This window comes from Anoplolepis gracilipes, chromosome 6 (genome assembly GCF_047496725.1).
Source record: "Anoplolepis gracilipes chromosome 6, ASM4749672v1, whole genome shotgun sequence".
NCBI lineage: Eukaryota > Metazoa > Arthropoda > Insecta > Hymenoptera > Formicidae > Anoplolepis > Anoplolepis gracilipes.
This window is the reverse complement of record NC_132975.1, coordinates 1,460,452-1,488,197: the sequence shown is the minus strand read 5'-3', so window position 1 is coordinate 1,488,197 and position 27,746 is coordinate 1,460,452. Positions and strand designations below refer to the sequence as shown.

The window sequence follows — 27,746 nt, the reverse complement described above, 5'->3', positions numbered from 1 at the left end:
ATGCGACGTCCAATGGGTTGATGCCTCGATCGCCTCTAACCAATCGTACTTGTAAACGAGTTCCCGGTCCGCAAAACTGATATCCAGGAATATGTAATTCGATAGGGAGTGCGTTTATCGCGCGATCTTTTAACAATCTTTTATCATCGGCGCTGGACCGTCAATGTGCGTTCGTTGCCACGGTCGATTGTAATGTTCGAAACAGCGACGATAGGTCTGAACCTCTGAATCCGCCTTTATGTATTCCGGAAGTTTGTCCCACAGACGTTCCACGTAACGACCAAACTGTTTCAATAAAATAATCTTCGGTATATATTGCAACTGTTCTGAGGTAAGGTTGAGAATATCACAGTCATTCGACAGAAACATGTTTGATACTGAGCGGTTTCGATTTGATGCGCATCTATAAATAGGCTCTCCTCCCCCTCCTCCTCCTCAGAAAGTATCGTTAAGTCTGATTAGACAAGTCATACGATTCGTGCTACAACCAATGGTAATTAAAGTAACAAATTTTGACAATAGGCTAATGCCTGAAAAAGAAGTACACAAACATGGAAAAATATTACCGAATACAATACGCGGTCTCATTTGCGGCCCTTCGAATTGTGGTAAAACTAACTTATTGATAAGCTTAATAGAAAGTCCAAACGGCATACGCTTTGAAAATTTATACATATATTCAAAATCGCTTCAACAACCAAAATATCAATATTTGGAAAATTTACTATTATCGATAGGTGAAATTGGTTACTTTACGTTCTAATAACAGTGATGTCATTCCATCGAGAGAGGCGCTTCCGAATTCGGTTTTTATCTTTGATGACGTGGCATGTGACAAGCAAGATACGATAAGAGAGTATTTCTCAATGGGTCGACACTCAAGTGTCGATTGTTTCTATCTCTGTCAAACGTATGCCAAGATACCCAAGCATCTTATACGCGACAATGCTAATCTGTTGATTTTATTTAAACAAGACGGTACAAACTTGCGACATGTGTACAACATCATGTAAATACTGACATGTCGTACGATGATTTTAGCGCGTTATGTCAAAAATGTTGGCAGCACAAGTATGGATTTCTAGTAATTGACAAAGACAGTTCAATAAGCAATGGACGTTACAGAAAAGGTTTTAATGAATTTGCGGTACCGTAAAATGATCAGTTGCTATCGAAACATTGACAGAGCACCGTCTACATAAAAAACATGAGTGATAACAGTGATCGTGAAAAGATTGCGCGAAAAATTGTACAGACGAGCGAGTCAATTCAAAAAATATCGCGCGTTAAAAACTGGTAAAATTGAGGAAAATGTAGCGTTGGAGAAACAGTTTAAGCCAATTAGCGAGCCTCTAAAACAGCTTGTTCAAAATACCAACGATGTAGAATCCGATATATCGAAAATCGAGCCGTTTGATATACTCGAAAAAGACCATGTGGAAAAGAAAATTATTAAAGTTAAAAAACGACCAAGAATCTCATTGAATGATTTGAGCTCAAAGCAAAAACGATTAAATGTCTCATTAAATGATTTGCCGATAACTTCTACACCGAATCAAAGACGAACGATACCGGACACATCTACTCAGATAGAAATTGCGCAACCGCGTCAATTATCGTACGAGCAACCACCCGCCGACGAAATTTTTGAAACTACATCCGATTCGTTGGTTACAACGGTTCAACGTGAATTGCAAACGTCCGTAGGTGTAAACATATTTCGAGAGCATTTAAGTCCACTCGGACAAAAATATATATTAACTGTTATGAATCAAGATAAAGATAATGCTATGGATTATGTGTACGGCATTAAGTTTTCTAACAATGGAATAATCCTCTGTGATAAACATTTTGACGTAGATAAAAATGATAATATAATTATCAATGAAGTAAAATATACAGGAACGCCGGGTCTCTATGAATTAATTTTCAAAAAAATCCCCGACGATGAAATATACACCAAAGATGATTTGCTTAAATATAAAAGTATATTACTAGCGACGAATGCGCATAAACGTGGGAACAAAGCACTAATCCAGTATTAGGGACTAAAGGATATAAGTATAAAAATGTAATTGCACCGTTATTTTCTAGCAGAAAAGCTGGAAAAGGTATACTACCGCGCGCTATGACTCTAAATGACAATAAGATCGACTACGTGCATTGGAACGATCCAAACGAGTTGGTAGATCGTCTGCGATTACTGGATGCTTCGCGTCGAGCCGGTAACAATGCTCACGACAATGAAATCATGTCGATTATCGAAGAACTTCGGGAAGGTGGTCTTATTATAAATTGAATGATGTCTCGACAAAACTAATCAGTCGATCAGCGTCGCGTGACAATTTACGAAGCGTCGGAAAAAAATGCCTATCAACAAATTTGGCTTATTCGATTCAAGAAATGATGCAACCGGTACAAACGGCTCTTGGGATAGATTGGTAAAAAGTTATGTGCACGAAAACGCTCTGTGTCGCGTCGTGACAGATTTCGATGCGAGGTCGCGTAAGATTCGCCGTGTAGCGCAACCTGACACCGATGCCGTCAACAAATTGGCGCAGGCCTGCGTTAAAAGATTAATGAATCGACAGAAAGAATCAAACGAGAAACTTACTTCGCTTGAGAAGGACGTGCGAGCATTACAGATTGCGCTAAACAAACTTCAATGCGCGGCTAACGCTAATTCAGAGACAGCTATCAACCTGAATGAGCATCAGTGAACGGATTAGGAGCGGCTATCGAACGGTTATCGAACAGCTACGAAGGATTATCGAACGGCTGCGAACAATTATCGAACTGCTACGAAGAATTACCGAACTGCTATCTAACTACAATGAGTGGCAGTGGTAGTGAACGACCTAGCAGCAGCAGCAGCAACAACAGCCTCGAATGAGGCTATGAGCATCTCAAGGAGGGCTGTGAACGAGGCTACAAACACGTTCTTCACGGCTACACTCAAGGTTACAAACAACTCAAGAACTCCTACGATCGTTCAAAAGACGTCTGTGAACGAGACTACGAACGGGTCAAAAGCGGCTACGAACGAGTCAAAAACGACTGTGAAAAAGGTTGCGAACGGGTCAAGAACGATTTTCAAATAGGTGAAGGACGGCGGTGAACAACGCAAGAACGGATTAAGAACGGGTCAGAAAACGTGAAAAAACATAGAAAAAAACGGAACTTAAAAAACGGTTATTAAAGGACGATAAACGCAAATGAGTGATAAAAAAGCAAACAACAAACGACCATCGAGAAAAACTGACAAAACAAAGAATCAACATAGTTTGGAGAGACGGCAATTGGTAAACGAGCTGCACGCGCCAGCGAGAAAAAATTTTTCCCGAAGACACGTCATAGTGCGGGGATACGATGATCTGTGGCAAGCCGACATCGTCGATATGCGTCCGTATGCTCGAGTCAACAAGGGATACAATTACATACTCACTGTTATCGATGTGTTGAGCAAGTATGCGTGGGTCGTACCGCTCAAGAGTAAAGGTGGAAGCGAGACGGCCGATGCGATTGCAGAGATAATTCGAGACGATGCGAGATGCCCGAAAAATTTTCAAACCGATCAAGGAAAAGAATTTTACAATGCAAATGTACAAAACCTCATGAAGAAACACAATATTAATCATTATTCGACATATTCCGTCATGAAAGCCTCGATCGTGGAACGCTTCAATCGTACTTTGAAGAATAAAATGTGGAAAATGTTTACGCTCAATGGAAACTACAAGTGGATCGACGAACTATCGAGACTCGTTGAAGAGTACAACACGCAAAAACATCGCACTATCGGTATGAGACCTGTCGATGTTACTCCAGCCGTCGCGGAGAAACTTTTAAATACGGTGTACAGCAACGTAAAGATTGCGGCGCCGGCGAAATTTAAAATAGGCGATTCGGTGCGCGTGAGTAAATTCAAGACTTTATTCGAAAAAGGCTACACACCAAATTGGACCACCGAAGTGTTTGAAATTGTTAAGATACAGAAAACTAATCCCGTGACATATATATTAAAAGATTCGCGCGGAAATCCCGTCGCCGGTGGATTTTACGAATACGAACTACAACGCGTTGCTAATCCCGATATATATCTTGTGGAAAAGATATTCGAAAAGGGATTCGATAGTTCACGGAATTCTTGGATACATAAAAATAATGTATTGTAAAAATATAACAAATATTATATAAAGTTTACACATATATATATATATATATATAAATATATAAAAATATAAATATATAATATTCAAATATATACCTTTTTTTCTTTTTACAACGGTATTCTGTAATGCCTCCATAGTAGCGTATCGATATTTTTAGGTATTATATACCGTTTATCATCGTGTGGACTTAGAGCAATTTTTTTCTGCCGCATGGTATATACTTTATGCATTTTTGATCTTATAGTCGATTGCTGTCGCGTCATTTCAATTCCTTCGTTCAAACATTGCATGTAATCGTCAAATGTTATCGTTTTCGCGACTACGCTATTCTTGACACCTTTTATCTTTTTCGTATTCTTTTTACCATCTACTTTTAGCGCATACATTTTTGCTCTAAGCCCGACAAATTCTGTCATTATCATACCGTTGTTTTCATCCTTCATCAGACCCGGTACCTTTTTATTCACGAGCGGTATACCGTACGCATTGTCTATCGCATAGTCGCTCGTGTCGAACTTGCCGATGTCGCGCTTCATATTCTCGTACACGTCTTCGCACTCAATGTGATATATGAAACTATCCGTGTCGGTGTACATGACTTTACATTTTTCTTTATACATTGGAATCATGTAATCGTGATGAAATTCATACAAACACATCTTGGATACATCAAGTATACACATACCTACATAGATTGGTTTGTAAAACTTCACCTCGAGTCTACGCAATTCCACAGCGATTAAATTTTCCGAAAAAATGCTCCTGCTATTAAAATTTGGTTTCGCGATCATTGCCTCTGCGCCGTAACTATCGTCCCATTTTATTGTAAGTTTAACATCTACGCGACTGCGCACATTTTCCATCGTTTTGCTGAAAACTGAATTATTCTTTAATTTATATAAATTCTTTTCAAAATCATTTTTCGCCATTGTTCTAAATTGCGTGTTTAATTCAATATATGTACGTAACCATGGAGATTGCGCGAATTGTAATATGCGATGAATTTTTGTAACACGAAGACCGTGTCGCGTACATTGCTGCAGATTGCGGTAGTGTATTACATATCGTTTCTTATCGTATAAGGTTGCGAGCAACTTGTTCTCTCGCTTGCCGGGTAGCTTGTCACGTGTCGGACAAAACGGAAAGTCAGTATGTGCGTCGTGAAGATGTTGCGGGTACTCGAGATCGACTTCGAGGACATAGGCTATAGGCGAATCGGATGCGATTGATGATAGATCAAAATTGCATATATTGTCGACCCATTGAAAACTAGCGTAAGGCAAAGGTTGACACATTGCCCATCCGTATAAATTATTTACATCGAAATACATTAGATACGTTGACGGTTTCAATGGGTCATATGACTGCATGTACTTGTTATTAGCATGCGCGTATCTGTTGGAACATTGACTCAAACCACCGCGTATACCTCGTTCTATAAACATTACTATATCGATGTCAGTGAGCAATTCAAATTAATGTTTGTATGCTTCAACATGGCATCCCACGTGTATCCGGGAAGAGTATAGTAATGCGCAGGGTCGAGCCCGTAACTCTTGATACAATTGTCACGAAAATTTTCAAAAACATCGGCTAATAACAAGACATCAATTTTTAAATATAGATCGCTATATTCGCCTAGCGTTCTAATGGAGAATCGGTTTCAAACAGTCTCGGCGTGCGCGTAATCGCTCTCGGATACTGTGTCATCGGTCAAGGAACTGTTAAATAATTCGCGCGGAGGTAAACATGTATCGTGCAATTTATCTACACAATCGATATATTCGTACGGAAAGACACCTTTTCGCGTTAACAGATCAAAGTTTTCTACTCGAAAATTTTGATATTCAGATTGTAAAATTTTTAATTTATCTTTACTGAGAAAAGATGCTAATTTGTTGAGACTTGTTGTGAGAAATTTAAAAAAATCGATGAAACGTAATTTAATGTCATTTCGCGAATTGTCTTCCGTAAGTTTAACATTTTCGTAAATGAAACGTATTTTTCTTTAGTTATCGGAAGTAGATCGATTCTTCCTTCGAACGCTGTGGCTATTTCCTCAATTATAAAATGTGAATCGTAACCGGATAAATTGTGGAAAATAATTGGAATATAAAAGGATTCCTTATAATTTAGATTGCAATTTGAATGCGCGGGACCTCTGTACCGCCCAGTGAGGTGACAATGATCGTGTACGCGCGTATCGTCTTCCACGAATGGTTTCTCACATATGTGACATTGAGTAGCGCTATTAAACTTTTCCAATTCTTCGCGCGTCAAATTTATCATGGGAAGATTTGTAGATAAAATTGTTTTCACGCGCGTTGCTAAATTTTTTAATTCTTCAGCAAACCATGCGACGCAATTGGCTTCGCGACGAGAATGATACGCGGATAACGAATTATCGTACGAGCAATGTACATAATAAGCGATACTAAATACTTGATGATGCCGGCATACATTTTTTTCTGCTTTTTCTTTGTCCGTCTTTCTCAAAACACATTCCAGGTCGGCATACACGACGAAAGGAACCTGCTCCTTCCTGTTATAGTTGTTAAAAGCGAGCCACTTATCTTTATCGCTCGATAATCGAATAGCGCAGTCATTCATCTTCCCGCAGTCTACAGTATGTGACTGTAGTTTCTCATTCGAATAAAAATAATGTAGACATCTATAAAAAAGAAATAATAATTATGTATTTATTTTAACATCTATAAAATAGGAATAATAATTATATATATTTTGAAGAAAAATTAATAATATTAAAATATACATACCGATCGCAGATATATTTTTGTCCATTGTGTTTATTGAGTTGCGAACTCACGAGTCGCGATAAATTCTTGATCCACGCGAAATGTCTGATATCTTGCGCATCTTGAATGTAGAGCAAATTGGCGTGCTTGTCCCTCTTTTGCTTCGAAAGACGAACAGGAACAATATTTTCGTTTTCGATGGTATACACAATATTGAAATATTGTTGTTAATTTCAAACTTTTTAATTTGATTAAGAGTCACTGGAAACTCAATGTCTCGAAGATTTAGCACATCCGTATAACGCGGGTACGATAATTCTCGTTCAACCCTTCTTTCAGCGGAATACATAGCAGCAGTCGCCCATGCGAAACATGCATTGTCTTTGGATTGCACGTTAACTACCGCTCGCTTCATCATTATCTTTCGCGGTAATATAATATGACATCCCGCACGCATAGGATTATTTATTTATATTTACAGTCAAATTAAGTATACGCGATAATGCTCACCCACTATCACGTTTTTGAAATTCTTCGAGAGATGCTAAAGTGGGCTCGATAACACGTTGCTCGTACCATTCGCGTAAATCAGATGTACGAAATAGTTCACAATTTTTTGTACTTATACTTTTATTGTCGTGCTTTTCACCCGCCACAAACTCACCGTTAAACACAGTATTCACTTTCACACTGCAGTGTGTTTCGATAGCGTCTCGCACATGTTCGAGCACGATATCATTCGCGTCTTCGAGAAACTGGCGAGGTTCGATATAATTGATATTAATTATCGCACCAGTCGATATACGGTTCTCGAACGCTGTATCAATTTCTCGCCAAAATAGTGCAGCTTGATGCGCGCTGTGTCCGACACCCGCATGTACGAAACGTTTGCGCAACGCATTTTTCAGTCCTTCGAGTCGCGCGATCTTTGCGATCAACAATTGTCGATATCCGATCGATATTCGCGGTCGTTTAATTAGACTCTGCTCTTCCAACGACTTGATATAATCATCGCATCGCACTTCCCACGCAAAGTACTCCTCTACCGAATTTATCAAGGTGGATTGATGCGTTAAAACCTGCTCCATTTTTTACATATAAGGTACACTCGTGCAAGCTTTGACAATAATAGCGAGATGTGACTCTCTGTTCTGATTTATATCTAATCGTTATATTCTTTTCATGTTGCAAAAACGTTATTCTTTCGTGTAAACATTCGTCATTTCTATAATATCACGTCTCTTTATCTCACACATATTTCGTGGTAATGTAATATAATATGACATCCTCTACGCATAGGATTATATTTGTTATTTATATTTATAGTCAAATATACATGATAATGCCCACCCACTATGCGAAACGTTATTCTTTAGCACAAACATTCGTACTGTCGACGCGTTATTCTTTAGTGCAAACATCCGTACTGTCGACGTTCTGTTTATGTTATCATTTAGCCAAAATATTATCTCTCGCTGTGTCGTATACATTTGTAACCGAATATTTCAACCGCCGTATACATTTGAATCGATTTCATCATACGGCAGCCACACACGGCGCTCGAGAAAGCATGTGGGGACGCGATTTTTAATAATTTTTAGCAGCCTTACATTGGCGCTTGCAAAATTACGTCAGAAATACTCCCCTCCTTATTACGTTTTGCGATATTACAAATTGCTCGCAGTACTTTCAATAGTTTAGTATCGCATCAGTCGTCCGTGCATAAGGTTGTGCTAAAAAATGTGCTCCACAAAAGAAACCAGCAAGATGAATTTTTACATTCCGATTGAGAACGGTAAAATTCAATAAAAAAAAAATGTAAGTTTCAATTATTTTCTAAATATTATTTTCTAAATATTATTTTCTAAATATTATTTTCTAAATATTATTTTCTAAATATTATTTTCTAAATATTATTTTTTAATATATTTTAATATTTTATATAGCGTTTCATCTCGTCGTGCGGTTTGCATACTTGGGAGAAGGTATATCTTAATCCCGACATCTTACAAATATTTGGAGATTGGAATAAGTGTTGGAGCTATGTCGTATGTGGAATTGATATATGGTGACAACCGAGGTAATCGATTAGTATTGCCTATCGTACTCTGGCACTCATTGATGCAGAAACGTACAGACATTGAACGACATGTACAATCGACTGAAAGTCAACCATTATGGATCTGCGATCTATCTATCCAAATGATTGCATTAAACGGATCGAGGATTGTTAAATTAACATTATCTAATAAGTCTTTGTATATGCAACCTCAAATATTATTACATTTATTCGATTTTGAAGATTGTATCGATCATATGCATTCATGGTTGTGTCAAAATATACATCTCGTGAATGAAAAATTTAAACAATTTTGTAACGTTTTGCAACGTAACAATATTACTAATGTAAATGATGCTGTGAAAGCGATTCGCGAGAGTGACGCGTTCGATAGCGGATCACTCGTAGATTGCGAATTGTTGGCGTGTGCTATAAATGATATACTTTATGATACTTGTAACAAATCTTTTTAAATAAAAATTTATGTTAAACTTATATATATTTATTACTTATCCACCTTGATCATCTATCCCATCCTTCTTCCTCTGTATTAAAAATAATTAGATAATAAGATAACATTTAATATTATAAAAAAACTTAACATACAAAAATTATCTTTTTTCTCGCATACGCCTTAGCCTCCGTCTTATCGCGCCTCCGCTATCCTCCTTCCTCTCTATTCTTTCTCTCGCACCCCATAACACGCTCTTCTTCTCGCTCTCCTTCTTCCTCTCTATTCTTTTCTCTCGCACCCATATCTCCTTTTCCTACCATCATGTTCTCCTTTTCCTATCATCATGCACTCCCTTGTCATACACATAAAGCGCTTTCCTTCTCACACCACGTCATGCTCTCCTTGTCCTACGCTATATAGAACGCCTATAGCACCGTCTCCCTCTAACGCGTTGCGAACGCCTATAGCACCTTCTCCCTCTACCGCGTTGCGAACGTCTATCGCATCGTCTCCCTCTACCGCGTTGCGAACGTCTATCGCACCGTCTCCCTCTACCACGTTGCGAACGTCTATCGCACCGTCTCCCTTTACCACGTTGCGAACGTCTATCGCACCGTCTCCCTCTAACGCGTTGCGAACGTAATTATTTGCAAATATACATTATGGATAAACAGAGTGGAGTGATTATTTTATCTATAACAGTTGACATTCCTCTCTCTCACCATCAGACCTCCGCAGTCAGTCGGAGAGGACACTCCCTCCACGTGCGGGACCATACGTATGCCCCCCCCTCCTCCCTCAATCAGGGGGGTTTTTTGGTACCACCCTTCCTCCTCAATCTGGGAGGGACATTTGGTACCTCCCCCTTCTCCCTCAATCTGGGGGGACATTTGGTACCCCCTGTCAGTATGGGGCGCGAGGTACCTCGCCTCGTCCCCCCCGCTTACCTCACCCCCCTCAGATCCCTGGATTAGAACTCTTTTATTATACCTACTCAAGTGTTCTCACGAAATGTGGTTCCTTTCATAACGACTACTTGTCTTTACTCCGTTATTTAAACTAAAGTAAGTTCTGACCGATCATCTTAATTATTCAGTCTTTAATGTCTAATTACATTGGCTTTTACTTTTATTTTTTATGATATATAGCATTCATTTCTTAAAAAAAATTTTTTTTATACATTTAGTTGTTTACTACCTTCTTATCATCTTTTCTTATAAATACTTCGCTATTTAGTATGGTCACCATTATCTATTATTCTTTCAGACTTTTATATGAATTCATTAATATTCAGTTCATCAATTTCCTCCTAACTTAAAAACTAGAGAGGAGAAGTCCTGTTGAACACGTCGTGAGACTCGGTCGTCCTTGTTTCAAGATTGTAAATTATGAATACTACTGATTCCGAATTTTATACATTTGACTATATTTGTTTTGTAATTTATATAACTAGAACAATACAAGCGCGCGCTACGCGCGCGTAATTTTCTACATTATAGGTATATACGCATACATATATATATATATCTACATAAAGTATAAATATAAGTATATACATATATATATGTATATGTAATAATAATAATAATTATAATAATAATAATAATTATAATAATAATAATTATTATAATAATAATAATAATTATAATAATAATAATTATTATAATAATAATAATAATTATATCATTTGTTGTATCAGCAAATGATTTTTATTTATAATACTATACAAAGCTTACTTATGTCATAAACCATTCAAACATATAAACCAAAATTACTTTTTTACATCAAACAAAATAATAGCTTTATTCATTTTATTCTTGTTTATTTTTTTTATTCTTCTGATACTATAAGAAAAAATTTATAAGTTATAATGTAATTATCTGTAGTTATATACATATATATACACACACTCATACACACACACTCGTATACACATACTCATACACACACACACATCCCACATACCCTCACACACCCACACTCACACCCACACACACCCACGCACGCACAGAGCATATATACATACATACATTGTGATCTGACATAAAACGCTCTAACATCTGGTGAAAAGGTATACAACTATTAATAGATTCCTTTTTCTAGGAATTGCGAATAATTATTTTATTAAAAATATAAATATCAAAAATAAAATATAAATATAGAATCAGAGGTGGTTTCATAACGTTACGAAAATAAAAAGTTTTTTGTTCAGTTTACATACAAGTAAATTTAAAAAAAAACTTATACTTAACTTTTTCATAAATAAATGCACGCTGTGTATATTGAAAATTATTTTAAAAAATTAGAAAAAAATTAATTAATTAAAATAAAAATTATGATAATAAAAGATTAAAATTTTATTTGATATTTGAAAATTGTGTCCTATTTGATATTATATTAATTTAAGCCACGCCTACATATCAAATCTCAACATACACACACACACACACGTGTGTGTGCGTGCGTGCGTGCGTGCGTGCGTGCGTGCGTGCGTGCGTGCGTGCGTGCGTGCGTGCGTGCGTGCGTGCGTGCGTGCGTGCGTGCGTGTGTGTGTGTGTGTGTGTGTAACTATTCATTTTATTAGCTACAGGCAAATATTTTTAAACATATAAAAAAACATAAAAAAACGGAAAAATATTTCAAATAAAAGTTGTTTACTCAAAGGAAAAAATGGATATTAATTGATCTTAGATGTATTCCAAGATTATATATGGAAATCAACTTTATTTTTTTAAGTGGAATCATTAATGTTTTTATATAAATCGTTTTATATAAATCGATTTCTCGCAACAATCTGCGTAAAAATTTGTAAATATAATAGTATGTGATCAAAAATTAAATATTGAATTTACGATATTTTATATCATAATCTGACATTATTTGATAAAATGTAAAATATCTTGTAAAACAATTATTTTTGAATAATTTTATCCTAATACTTTCATATTCAGAATAATGAGCTAAATCAATTTGGGTAAAAAAAATGCAGTAGCTTTTAAAATATATAGTTGCCTTTAAGAGAAAATAAGTAATTTACAAATAGCTTAATTTTAAGTAGTTATATACTTTGAGTTATGTGCAACATAGTTATTCTATTATACCTCTTGCTCTGGACTTTCTTCTCTCTTTTTTTTAAGTGTTTTGTTAACATTTATTATCGATGTCAAAGACATACGTCCCTCTAATTTTATAATATCTTTTAAACCTTGTACTATAAAATAGGACGGATCAACTGTAAAAATTTACACCAAGTTATTATAGAAAAAAGATATGTGTGTATATAAATTCTAAAAAATAAATTTTCATATGTGATCATATAAAAAATACTTAATATTTGATTATATGTACACACCCACAAACACGCATACGTACACGCATGCACACGCTTTCTATACAAGGTGTAACAAACGGAACAAACGGAACAATGTTTAAGGACGGATTCTGTGGTTAATTTGGAGATGATTTTTCTTCAGCAAAAATGTTGAGACATCAATAATCTTTGAATTATAAGCGATTAAAAAAGGAATTTTTCGCAAAAGCTAAACATTTTGGAGTTAAAAGATTAACAGAATTACATTTTTTAGTTAATTTCAGATAAAGTTTAGTTTAATAAAATTTTAATTTGAGGCTTAATTATAAAGATATATAATGGCACAGATTGTAAGTTTGCAAAAAAATGAACCTTCCGTGACATTTTCCATGAGGAAAAATCGTCTCCAAATTAATCAAGGAATCCTTTAAACGTTTGTCGGACATCTTATATATATATGCAGAAAAAATAACAAAAAGAATGACAATTAATTAGAAGAATAATAAATAATATAAATTATTAAAATAAATTTAAAATAAAAATGTTAAATAAGAGAATGAATTATTTTGAGAAAAAGTTTGAAAAAATAAGTTTGTGAAGAAATATTGTTAATACCTAATTAAGTATATAAATGTATACAGTTATATATATTACAATACAATTACATGTATTGTACAATTATATTATTCAATACAAATGTAATGTATAATTGTATTATACAATTGTAGTACAAGAATTGTACAATTTAATCATAATTTTAATTCTTTTATAACAAAATAACAATAAAAGTTGTTTCTCTAATTATTTTTTAATTATTCTTTTTTTCTCGGGTTCGATATCCGATTCAGCGACTTTATCTTTCTTTATTCTTTTTTTCATACAATAAATAAAGACAGAAAATATAAGAAAGAAAAAAATATATATATATGGTTATATGTATTGTGTGTGCGCCAACATTTATATAAATTATATTTAACAAAGTTTAAAATTAAAGATAAAAATTTAATAGTAATAAATATATAAATATTTTACCATTGCTTTGCATTTCGCCAATTATTTTAATTTTGTCCCCTTTCATTAAATTATATGCTTCCTCGTCAAAATCCATTATATGCACCTCTAACTTAAAACATCCATCAGTGATAGATCCGCAACCAATTTTTTTATTTAAATTATTATTATACAATACTCCAAAATTTGTTTTTATATATCCTTTTAATGCTGTAAAATATATATTTTATATATGTTTATATAAAATGTAATTTACAATCATTGTATAATACTATAATGATTTTCAAAAATAAAAAGCAAATAAAGCAAAAAAGACATATACACACACACACGCTCACGTTCACGCACACGCACTTACACACACACACACACGCATACGCACACACACACACACACACACACACACACGCATACGCACACACACACACACACACACACACACACGACACGCACACGACACGCACACGCACACGCACACGCATGTACACTTAGGTTTAAGTCTCGACTGACTAGATTAAGCTTCTTGTATCTTGTATCTTAGGCTCAAACCAACTCGCATGCGCTTCCACAACTGCGAACAGCCCCGCTTTATGATCGCTCGAGTAAACATCTGCGCCGCGATCAATTCACTTACACACACACACACACACGCATACGCACACACACACACACACACACACACACACGCATACGCACACACACACACACACACACACACACACGACACGCACACGACACGCACACGCACACGCATGTACACTTAGGTTTAAGTCTCGACTGACTAGATTAAGCTTCTTGTATCTTGTATCTTAGGCTCAAACCAACTCGCATGCGCTTCCACAACTGCGAACAGCCCCGCTTTATGATCGCTCGAGTAAACATCTGCGCCGCGATCAATTCCGCTTGTAAATACTGAATACTACCATGCTTGCGAACATGCATATATAAATTTCTTGCATTTCTGTAATTGGCCTTTGAACAAACTTTCTGTGTCACTAGACCGTATGGTTTTTTGTGAATCCAAGTCTTCCCTCTTCCCAAACCTTGGAACCGACGAGCAGATCCGTGGCGTCAGGAAAGGTGCACCGTTACAATTTATTTGATTATGTGATATAATAATTTTATTTTCTTATTCATGTGATTATGTTTTATATTCTAATAACTTATGATATATAGATTATTTTGCTTGATTGAATTTGTATTTGTCCATTCTTTAATTTTGTAATTAAAATTATTTAATTACAAAATATTTACAAAAATTATTTAATTACAAAATATTTACAAAATATTACAATTTATATTAATAAAGATAGTAGAAACGAAGAAATTACATAATAAAAATATTCGAAAACATAGTTATCTAATAACGCTAACACATGTTGACGATGTATATTAATGATTATAATTGTATGATTATATTTTTTCCATATCTCAAAAGCTACCACACTTTGACAACGTTCCCTATAATATGTAAAATTAATTATTAGAAACGTTAATAAGAAATATTATAATTATCTCAATAAAAATTTTTTATTTACGAATTATTCTTATTTTTTACAATATATACAACCATGATATTTCTTAAAAATGATACATACTGTGTAGTATGCCCATTTGAGTAGACGTGACCGTAAGGGTGAGTGAACAGTCCAGAGCAATAACTAACGTTAATTATGTTAATATTTCTAAGCTCTCTTTATTCTCCGTCTCTCCTGCCAGCTGCTGCCCTCTGCCGGCCGCTGCTCCTGTACACTCGCATGCGCCTACACCACATCTCCCCCTTAGATTTATTAATTATATTTCGTTTATTAATCTTCTGGCGGGTTTGCGTACGCGTTCGCTTCTTCTTGGAGTTTGCTCTTGATATCCTTGGTCTGTGCTCTGTTCTATCTCTGACTGCCGGGTTACTTTCTCTTTACTTCCCTCTTTGAAGTTTTGTCTCTAGCTTTCTTGACTCTTTACTTGGTCTCCTTCTTTAGGTATCTGCTCTTCTGGATTACTAGATATTGGGATTAAATGGAACATGTTTCTGCGGAATTGTCCTCCAGGAGTGTTTATAATGTATGACCTTGGTGCTTCCGCTTTCTTTAAAACATTACCCCACACTCTGAGATCTTTTATTCAGACTCTGTCCTTTTCTTTGAGTTCATGTCTGGTCCTCACTCCGTGGTGACTGTCATAATTCTTCTTCTGGTTTTCCCTTCTTTTCTCTTCTTTTTCCTTTAATTTTCGTGTATCTGGAACAGAGGGAATTAGTCGCTTGGGATTGATGGGTAGATGGATGGAGCGGATTCTTCGTCCCGTAATTTTGCTGGACTGTATCTATTAGTTAATGGTGTTGCCCGATATTCTAAAAGTGCTTTATATGGATTTTGATTTTTCTTAAGCAGCATTTTTACTAGCGGATTTGCACAGTTTGACTGCGGATTCTGCAAATCCATTACTTTGTGCGAATCTAGGACTAGATGTTTTATGTATAAATCCGTATTTTTTAGCGAATTTGTGAAATTTAGTTGTTTCTATTTCACCAAATTGCGTTCCACAATCACTTCGCATTTCTTCCAGTACTCCATGTCTGGAAAAAATTGTCTTGCAAAAATCGATAACTGCCTGTGCTGTCAATTTCGTAAGTGCCTTTATTTCTGAATATCTTGAATAGTAATCTCTTACTATTATATATCATGTACCTTCGAATTTAAATAGATCCATAGCTAACTTCTGCCACAGACGATCTAGAAATTTTGTTGGTATCAATGGTTCGTGTCGAAAATTACTCTCTTGTGCGCATATCAGGCATCGACGGACGACTTCAGCTATTTCTTCTGAGATACCTGGCCACCATACTGATTCTCTTACTCTTGCACGGCATTTTCACTATGCCTAGATGTCCGTTGTGGATGTATCCAAGAACTTCTCCTTGCATTCTTTTAGGTACATACAGTCGAACTCCTCGTAATAATAGACTATCTTGTATCGTTAGTTCCTCGCGTACAGGCCAGAATTTTCTTACTTTTCCTTCCAAATCTTTCCTATTTGGGCCATCCTTGGATACTTAATAATTGTCTGAGTAATTTTATCTTCTTGCTGACATTTCAAGATTGCTGCGAGTTTTTCGTCTGTTGCTGGAATGCTGGTTATTACATAATTGACTTGAGCCTCCACTTCTTCTATCAGTTCGCCGTCTTCCTTTTCGCTCTTCAGTGGTTGCCTCGACAATGTATCTGCTGTTGCCATAGAGATATTATATATAGAGGAGGCAAGTCCTATGCTTGCCCGTAAGTGGATGCGATAGAGAAATAGAAAGAGAAGTTGCAAGTGGGCCTCCTCCTATCCTTGTAATCGCGCATGTAACTTACATGTGAAAACTACGACCAGATATAAGACTTGGTTTTTCTTTACAAATTATGCATTTTTTTGTCATCTTGAAAATAATTAAGTAATCTTTGTTATAAAAACGTAAACTTTCTTATTCTGCGAGAACTTAATTATGTCAGCGCATGCGCGATTAGACAAGGATAGGGGGAGCCCACTTGCAGCGTTCTCTTTCTATTTCTATCGCGCCATCGGCTGCCTTGCCTCCTCTATATATAATATCTCTATGACTGTTGCTAATTGTTTTCCTGGAGTATATATAATCTCGTATGAGGCTCTCATTAAGCGGATTCTGAATTTCTGCAATCGTGGACTAAGTTCATCCAAACTTGATATTTTTAGTATTTGCAGTAAGGGTTTATGGTCAGTTTCCAGGATTATATGGTTTCCTAAAATGAAATCCTTGAACCTTTTACATGCTTATGTGAATGCTAATGCTTCTTTTTCAATCTGAGCATATCTTTGCTCCGTCTTTGACAATGTTCTTAAAACATACGAAACTGGATGAAATATCTTATCTTCTTCTTGAAGCAAACAAGTTCCTAGTCCAAAAAATGATGAGTCAGCTGATACTTTTGTCTTGAGTTTTGGATCATATTTAGCTAATACTGGTTCTGTTGTAAGTATTTTCTTTCATAGTATTTCTTTCATAGTAAATATTTTATCGAATACTTTTTGTTGTGGTACTCCCCATGTGAACTCTTGATTTTTTTGAAGTAGTTCATGCAACGGTTTTAATTTGATTGATACGTCTGGGATGAATCTTCCTATTTGATTAATCATTCCTAGTATCCTTCTGACTTCTGATACATTTGTAGAGTTATTCATCTTCTCTATAGCTTCTATTGTCTTAGGGTCTGGTCTAATGCCATTATCATTTATAATGTGTCCTAGAAAACGAATTTCGTTCACGTAGAATTGGCATTTTTCACGTTGCAATGTCACTCCTGCGTCTTGTAGTTTCTTCAAAACTAGTTTCAGTCGCTTGGTGTGTTCTTTTCTTGTTTTCCCAGTGACGCATATGTCATCGATATAGACAACTACTCCTGTGATTCCTTCTAAAATTTGACTGATTCTGGGTTGATATACTTTTGGTGCTGAACTTATTCTCATGGGCATTCTTGCGAACATATATTGTCCAAACGTGTAATAAATGTGGTAAGTTTCTTGCTCTCTTCTGCTAGAGTGATTTGATAAAATTCACTATTTGCATCCAATTTAGAAAAAATCTTCGCTCCTGCGAATTGGCCTAGTGTGTGTTCCATCACTGACATTGGTCCCGTTCCACGCATCTATTAAGTTTTGTTAAGTCCACACACAGTCTAATATCTCCATTTGATTTTGGGGCGATAACCATAGGTGCACACCATTCTGTTGGCTCTTCGACCTTTTCAATAATACCTTCTTTGACTATCTCTTCAAGTTTCCTCTTTACCTTGTCCATTAAAAGTAATGGGACACGACGAGGTGTTGAAAGCGCGAATCCTCGAACGCCTTCCTTTAATTGAATTGTGTACAGACGGTCTATCCTTCCTAGTCTGGTGAATAACTTAGAGTATTCTTCTTCCGACTTAATGTCTCTTTTAGACGTTGTATCTGTTTCATCTGCGCATGTATAGGCTGATTCTGATCGTCCTCATAAATCTCTGTAGTGTCCATACGTTTAACGAGGTTTAATTCTTCACATGCATGGAGACCTAACAACGGCATCTTCAATTGTTCGACAATGTATACTTTTTCGGTTATTATTTTGTCTTGGTGTCGAAAGTCTGCTTCTGCTTCACCTAGAACTGATAATGGTTTATTATCTGGCCAGATTAAAGGTCGGTCTGCTTTATCTAACCTGATTTCTTACCACAAATTATGATAAGTCTGTGCAAATATTGCCGTTACATCCGCTCTGGGATCTTATTTAAAGTTTAAATAATGAGAATCTACTTGGATTGTTTCACTCCATTACCGTTTTTTCCGTTGAATTCTTGGATTCACTGTTAACAGTTCTAATAAATGCAAGTTTTGCAGATCCTTGTCCGTTCTTTTCCTAGTTTTTGACTTTAGTACGGCACATTTTTGCCCAATGTCCAAATTTCTTGCACTTATTGCACTCGCTTTTTAGTGCAGGGCATTCACCTTGATGTTTTTTCTTTGATCCACATCTGCCACATGGTTTTCTTCTAGTTTGTGTTTTCTTTCTTTATTTCTTCCTGGAATTTTCTTCTGCATTCTATCAACGTTCTTAGTTGACGATTCTCCTTGAAGTTCTCGATTTTGCTGTTTAACTGCTTCCCAGCTCTTTGCAATCTCAATTGCTTTACTTAATGTTAAATTTTCTATTAGCATTAATTTCTCTCGAAGCTGTTTGTTACGAACGCCAATGACTAATCTATCTCGTACAAGTTCTTCACGAACTGTTCCGTAATTGCAGTGTTCCGATAAAGTGTGTAGAGCTGTTATAAATTCTTCAATAGACTCACCTCCATGTTTATTCCTTAACCCAAACGTGGCTCTTTCGTATATAACATTTCTGGTTCCCATGAACCTTGTTTCAAAAGCTTCTAAGACTGTCGTAGTTTTCTTTTCTGTTGCCGATAGGCCGAACAAGCGTACTAATTCGTCCACTTTTTTTCCTACAGTATAAATCAATGCATGTACCTGATATTCTGAGGGCTTTTGATTCATTTCCGAAAGAGTATAATAGTGTTCCCATCTATCTTTCCAGATAGGCCACTCTTTTGGCTCGAAAGAAAAATTCGGTGGTGATCGAAATTGAGCCATGGACGTTGTTATTGTTGTTGTCGTGGGAGTCGAGTCTGTTGTTTTTGGCATTATGGCGTTTTTTTTCTCTTAGTTTTTATGCACTAATTTTTTTCTTTTCCGGGATATTCTTTTCCCGCTTAACCTCACTAACCTCTGAGTCGGGACTTTATCTGTATTATTTCTCCCTTATTCTTCTTTCAACACCGCTGCCACCATGTGTTGTACGCCCATTTGAGTAGACGTGACCGTAAGGGTAGATGAACAATCCAATAACTATCGTTAGTTATGTTAATATTTCTAAGCTCTCTTTATTCTCTTACACTGTACAACAACTATTCTCTCATGCCGGCTGCTGCCCCCAAGTTTTAATGTCACTTGCAAAATTTGTATCTGAATATCTTAATAAAACGCTTCCGCAACTTTTATACCTTATATCTATATATAATACCTTTTTTAAATATCTAATAATCTGCTGTACAACTTTCCAATGGTTTCTGTTCATGATTGTTTAAATATCTATTGATGGTATTTTTTGCAAATGCAATATCCAGACGAGAAATGATGGTCAAAAACATAAGAGATCCAACGGTCTCTTCAAATGGTATATCAAGCCGAGACTTTTCTTCTTCTTTGATTGGTTGCAAGTAAACATGAAGATCTATAAGAATACTTATAATTCTGGCCACGTTCATACCGAATCTATTAATCATACCATCTAAAGATACGCTCGCTCATGAAGGAATATTTATTTGTCTGCACGATTCCTTTCGATTTGCAGACTTGCAAACAAACTCCGATTGTAATAAGCATTTCGTAGAAATGGATAATGCATTCTCTCAATTTTGTTGCAATGACATCGTCATCGACAAAAAACGCCAAATACACATCATAACTTTTAACTTCCCACGAAACACACATTTGTTTGCTTCATTTTCAACAAAATGAAACTATTTTAAAAAAATTTCTCGTTTTACTTCGAGACTTACTTCAACCATACAAAGATTTCTGCAGTTTGCATACACTTCCTTGTATCTCACTTTCGAAGTTGAGACCCTCTAGAATTCTTTTTGTTGAAGATTACTAGCTTCACGAAACTCGTTGGGATCATAGAGCCTGTAACCAGCAGAGTCTTCTTTATATCTGACAAGTAACATCTTTTTGGTTTTTGAGTTCCTAACTTTCCTCGAAGCTGCTTCGGTGCTTGCACAAATGTCTCGGATCTAAATATCCTTATATGCGACAAGTTCAGTTTTTTACCTATCCACATTTCATACGGAGTAATACTTTTGTTTGGCTGGATGGAATTCGATTCAAAACATAGATGGCTGTTTACTGCCTCGGCTCATAAAAATATCGGAAGTTACTTTGCTTGCAACATTGATCTTGCACTCTCGACAATCATCCGGTTGTCTTTTTTTGATTTGTCATTTTGAGGCATATATGAAATTTTATTCTCTAAGCGAATTCCTTTCAAGACAAGATAATGCTTCAATTCAATGCTGTATTCTCTACCATTGCCTGTAGGCCTTTCATTGGACACCCAAACTTACTGGTAATTATCTTGAAATCCTTGAATTTGTCAAGCACATCCGACTTATGCATAATAAAACTCACATGGCAATATCTCGAAGCATCGTTTTTAAACAACACGAAATATCTAGCACCATCCAGTAATTGCACTGGCATGGGTTCACACATATCACTATGAAATAACTCCCTGTTAATATTGGTCCGTTGACGCTTTTATTATTTTTATTTAATCAAAAAATTAAAGAACAGACAAATACAAATTCAACTAAGCGAAATAATTTATATATTACGAGTTATTAAAATATAAGACATAATCACATGAATAAGAAAATAAAATTATTACATCACATAATCAAATAAATAATAAAAAATTAATATAAGTATTTAATTAATACATAAAAATTCCTTTTTACCCAGTCCTATTAATGTGATTAAATGTAGTTATTCTTACGATAGAATTTTACATACGTGTGCAATGATATAAAAAATATAGTAAAAGAACATACTTTACTACTGAATTAGCTATTAATATACATGGACTTACACTCACATATAAGGGAATCTCGCGAATCTGCAATTTCTAATTTTGATGAAACTTTGCACACATATAGGGGAGGTAAATAAATGAATTTAGAATTTTCAATTGCGCGTTTTTAAAACGTGAAATCACCCCTCATATATAAAGTGGCATTTTGCTTTTTTCGATATATCTCGAAAATTATTGGAGCTATCAAAAATTCCTACCTTTATAGATATCAAACCCTAACGTTGTTTCCGCTCGATAATATTGATGCCAAGAGAAAAGTGTGTGTAAGGTATCGTTGTTTCTATTTTTCACGAACTATCTTAGCTAAAAAAAACACGTCTGCGTACCCTATACAAAATAAAGTTGCAAATGCTTAATAGAGATACTCGAGACATTTTTTATGTACTAATCATTCAAGCATTGAACTGTATATAGTTCACTGAGTATGAGATAGTACAGGAACCTCCGTTCTTCCGTCCTTAATTTTTTGTTACTTACTTTTATAATCACTCTGGCTGCGTTCGAGGAGACGCTATTAGTGCAAAGAGTATAGCTTTATCTTTGTTATTTACTCGAAGTTAAATAAGAACAGAACAAGTTTAATAGCACTAGATAGTGTCGCTGAGCACAACTCCAGTATACTGATTGTGAGTAAATATAGGCGAAATGGATAAATAACACGTTAATGAAACAGAGAGATCGATACCTTATAGGAATGGCTTTCGTCGCACAGGCTGGCGTCAGCTTAAGATGAAAGAGCGCTTATTCCAGTATATATATAGTTTAATGATTCAAACTCAAGCTATCGATTAAACTTAGTAAGAGCTCGATCCATTCAACGATTACTTCAATCTGATCATTTCAATCAGGGTACTCTCAACTAGAAACTCTTGAAGATAGAGACTGGACAACTGGCGGTAGTGACCGCAAAATGGCGGCTACTTCCGGTAGACAAAACGCTTTTTTCTGTCAATAAAAGAATGTGCTGCTATTTTCGTGTAACACGATTTTTTTCATTTTTCTCTTATTTTCAGCAAAGTTTCGAGTTGTGCTATTGGGTGCGTCATTTTACGGCCATAAGTCACGTGCACCAATCATGCGAATTCCCAAGTTGTCCAGTCTCTAATGTTAAGAGTCTCTACTCTCAACTACCCGGTTCATAAAGATATTGTTACGTCCCAGCATCAAAATTTTTTCCATTTATTTTTAAGAAACACCAACCTTATAATATAAATCCAAACAACAAGTTACCGACTACATTTTAGCCGATAAGTTATTCACTAGACAAGTTACTCATTATAATCGTTATCGACTCTAGCCGACAGTCCGAAACGTTAATCATAAAATAGCCGCTTTCCCACCATCATAGGACTTCCCCGCTATTCCGAACCCTTAGATAACCTTTCCTACGCGTCCAGCCCACTCTTTAACCCTGACCCGCACAAACCGAGGGACCTCGAAACAGTCCCAAAAATCGACACCTCAATTCGAGACTCTGAGTGATGCACTTCTCTCTCTAGAAGTGCTCCTCATCCTTGCAATTCTATTTCTATACGCGATTCCATTTCCAAACACTGTTCCAAATCAACACGCTTTCCATATCCACATTCGTTTCCATTTCAGTACGCGATCCTATTCCATACAGTTCCACTTCAACGTCATTCTACCTCATGCGAGCGCATATTATATTGTTACTTCATTATACTACGCCCGTACACCCTGCGTCAGTTCTCCGTGCCGATAGCTCTCTAATCTATATTCACGCGTCACCACTGTAACCATCCAATGTAAGTTAGTCAAAATATACATATATTTACGAAATCTCATTGTGCATTAATACCGAAACGTACCTGAACCCAGTCTGCATTTTCTACATTCGGCGTCATATTAAGTTCCAATCCGACTCTCAACAGACCTGGTTCATTAACCAAACCAAGCGTTGATGTAGCGGTGCAGACAATTGCACGCTCGTTACTACCCCTACCCAGCCGATATCGTGCTAATATTCTGTACATACGGCACTCCTACCCTAAGACTAAAACTCACACCTTCTCCTGATAGCATCGTGCTAATATTCTGCACATGCCACCTCCCTACCTCAAAACCAATGGTCGAACCCAGCGGACACGCGAAACTAATTTGATCTTTTTGTAGATGCCAAAAATAAGAAGAGGCGGACACAAATTCCACGCGCGACGTTTATACTACGAATTCAAATACGCTCCCGTCAGTGAAGCGGATAGTGAATTCCTCGGGACGGATCGCCTATATTTTGACTTAGAATACGAGGCGTACTTTAACTCGGCGCTACCAGCAAAGCAGGTCAAACCTCTGAGGGCGGACATCCGCATGAAATCTATGGGATATTTCCCGTGGCCGCGCAAACTAATACCGTTGGACACGCAGCTACTGTTTCCCCCTCTGCCACTCGCGAATTACGTACCGGGAGATCCGAGGAAGACCCACTACCTTCAGATACGCGACGAGATATTATACCTAAACTACGGGTGTTCCACCCCCGAGCACTGGGGTTCCGCGGAACAACCAATAATAATAGATTAACATTACGCGGAACGAAATATAATAATATCTTGTAGTAGCGTTACTTAAAATACGAAACTTGGAAAACCCAGAGTTTTCTCGTGCCGACACTTTTTACGACCGACCCTTTTTTTTTTAGCTTCCTATGTTTCGCTTGGGCCAGCTCGCCTTCGGCTAAACCCTTCCGAAATAGTATTTTCGCTCCGCGCTGCCGAGGTAGGTTTACGACTGACCCTTTTTTTATTATTATTTCCTGTGTTTCGCGTTGACCACTCTCTCTCTTGTCGAGATTTTCCCGAAAATAATACTTGCTTCCAAATTAATACTCGTTCCAAATAATGTATAACGCGCGTTTTATTTTATTCATTAAATTGTAAATAATCAATATCTAAACTGAATAAATACAAGAAACCTATCTTTCGTTACTTAATTATTTGTAGCCTTAGCTACTCCTTCCTTGTTCCGACCGCGACTAACAACAACGCTTTATGCGGACAATAACAATAATAATATTTAACCATAACTTATTGACAACACACCTACATGTGTTACGGACAACTGCACCCCTCACAGGAGGGCTACCCCTCCCCTCCCGCCGTCGAAGCGCATCACCGATTAGGAAACGTCCGTTGCACTTAGATCTCGGGATTCGCTCACAAATTAGAACTCACCCCGTATTGCGCATCTTGCTTTGTAAATTCCGACAATATCGATAGAAACTCTTACGCGTACTTCAACGTACACCTCGCGATCGACAGCACGCGCTATTCCGACGTGTATTGCACGGCCTGCCTCCGTAATTTAGCAGAGTTTTTCCCGTTCGACTGCGACCGGTGCATTAACGCTTACGCCGACTTCCTCAGAGGTTTAAGAAATAGGAACATCTCTTACTATTCGTTAGCGGACCCTATTAAAGTCTTCGTTAGTGGAACCATTCCCAAGGAGTTCACATTGCGCGACTTCCCTTAATCGGTAATCACCATTTCCTTTTTTTGTTTGCCGCATCATCATATACACGGTAACACCACCGCCATATCCCTAATACATCACCTTTGGTAAGGGAAAACATTCATCGTCCGGATAGGCCTAGTCGCGGGGAATCCCCAGAAGCTTAGCTTCTGAAATACGCGACCGGTCAGGCGAAAGGTCCGAGCACTCTTAAAAGCCGCGACCCCGCCTGACGTAACAATATACAATGCATTATCGATGTACTTCGTCAAGACACATCATATCTTTTGATAACAATGCTTATAAATGAGTGCAGCAAATCAAGTTAATAGGAAAGTCTTATACTATTTTACAATTCTCGCAATAATTATTGCAATTAATTTTTAAAAATTATAAAAAGCGGTGGACTGTACGCTGTAAATACGTCAGCGGCGAATGTCATAAGAAAACAAAAATAGGCACATAAAAATTATCGAGACAGAACTCAGAGATTATCACTTATACACTAGTTCTGCCCGTTCACTCTTCGCATAATGATACATCATCAGACATCAGACATGAACTATATTTTTGTATTACCAAGGTAGATTAAAAAGTTTCCGATCTGACGAAGAAAGAACAAAATTTTAATCAAATTTCACTACAATCTCTTGGACGAATATTGAAAAGAGGAGAGTCAATAAGGCTTGATTTTGGGCCCCTCAGGATTTCGTTGTAACTCATCAAAATTACTTCATAATACAGGAGAAACTAAATTTAATTAATTTTAGTCTAAATGTACATATTCAACGTACTCATTATCCTGTTTAAACATTCGTATTTATGGATATTTTGTCTAATATTACACAAGTTGCCTGAAAATCTTAAATATTATAGTGGACATCATTAATATCATAATTTAAAATCATTTTTATACTTAAAATTAATGATGTCAGTGAAATACGTCAAATAGTGCACATATACGCACCTGGTCGCAAAACTGTAAGGTGCAAAAAATGTGACTTTGATACAATGAGAAATGAATATTTTTCATTGTATCAAAGTCACATTTTTTGCACCTTATAGATTCAATACAATGAAAAATACTCATTTTTCACGGTTTTGCGACCAAGTGCGTATATGTGCACTATTTGACGTATTTTACTACATCATTAATTTTAAGTATAAAAATAATTTTAAATTATGATATTAATATTACTAAAATATTACTAAAATATTTAAGATTTTCAGGCAACTTGTGTAATATTAGACAAAATATCCATACAAATTTTTATTTTAACAGGATAACGAGTACATTGAACATGTCCATTTAGACTAAAATTAGCTAAATTTAGTTTCTCATGTATTAAGAAGTAATTCTGATGAGTTACAATAAAATCCTGAGAGGCCCAAAATCAAGCTTTATTGACCCTTCTCCTTTGATTAAAATCTTGCCCTTTGTTGATCAGATCGGAAATTTTTCAATCTATCCTTGTATCTAGAATTATATGATAAAATATGTTTTTATATTTTACGTTGTTTTACCGTCGTAAAACTTTTTAGATTAATTTTTCTCATATAAATACAAATAATATATTCTAGTTTTAAGACTTGTGCGGCCACTAATATCGTCAATGGAAAAGACTTTCAGATGGATGTCGTGTGCTGAGACAGTGTTATGCCGACATTTCGCAAATATTACAGTTTACATCTTCAAGGTTCTAGGAACTTCAATATCCGATACTGAACTCTCTTAATTCGTAGTTGTAATTGTCCTTATATATCTCTTCTTCTCCTGGTGGAGGAGGGAAGAGAAGGTGAAAGATATTACTAGCCAATCAGAGTGCTTTAATTGATCAGCTGGTCAATTAAAGCATTCTGATTGGCTAGTAACATCCTCCACTCTCTCCCTCTTTTCCCACTGAAAGAAGAAGAGGTATATAAAGACAACTACAAAAGAGCTCAGTATCAGAGTCGGACCTCCTAGCCTTGAAAACTGTAATGTTCGCTAAACGTCGGTATAACACTGTCCCAGCACGCAACATCCATCTGGAAGCTGTTTCCATTAAAGTATAATATATTGTATATATTTGATATATTATATTTGATATATCAAATGTCCTCCATCCTCCTAGGAGGATCAGCTCATCACGCAGATTTCACTGTTTGCATTATGTTATTTGTTATAACTATAATTTTTTCCTGTATATTGGTCTTGAGTTCATTTATATATAGAAAAAATAACTAAATAATGTGCTATTTAACATAATAATAAATAATATACTCAAATGACATTTTATATCTTATTAGTATACAGGGTGTCTCATAACT

General features: G+C 36.1%; 1 protein-coding gene across 14 annotated transcripts in view; it reads right to left on the bottom strand.

The window, feature by feature from the left end:
* The window catches only part of Atg4a (Autophagy-related 4a), a 278,503-nt gene that overhangs the window by 142,088 nt on the left and 108,669 nt on the right, over window positions 1-27,746 (bottom strand). For 2 of the 14 annotated variants that reach the window (XM_072894313.1, XM_072894315.1), the window contains 2 exons: window positions 13,784-13,972; window positions 12,400-12,673 (listed from right to left, as the gene is read on the bottom strand). The exons of 6 other annotated variants lie outside the window; for them this stretch is intronic. In XM_072894313.1, the coding sequence (XP_072750414.1) occupies window positions 12,537-12,673; window positions 13,784-13,972 (326 nt within the window). In that variant the 3' untranslated portion in view covers window positions 12,400-12,536. Of the gene's footprint in view, window positions 1-12,398; window positions 12,674-13,783; window positions 13,973-14,956; window positions 16,000-27,746 lie in introns of those variants that run through there. 6 more of the 14 variants (XM_072894302.1, XM_072894303.1, XM_072894316.1 and 3 more) reach the window with 5 other exon arrangements.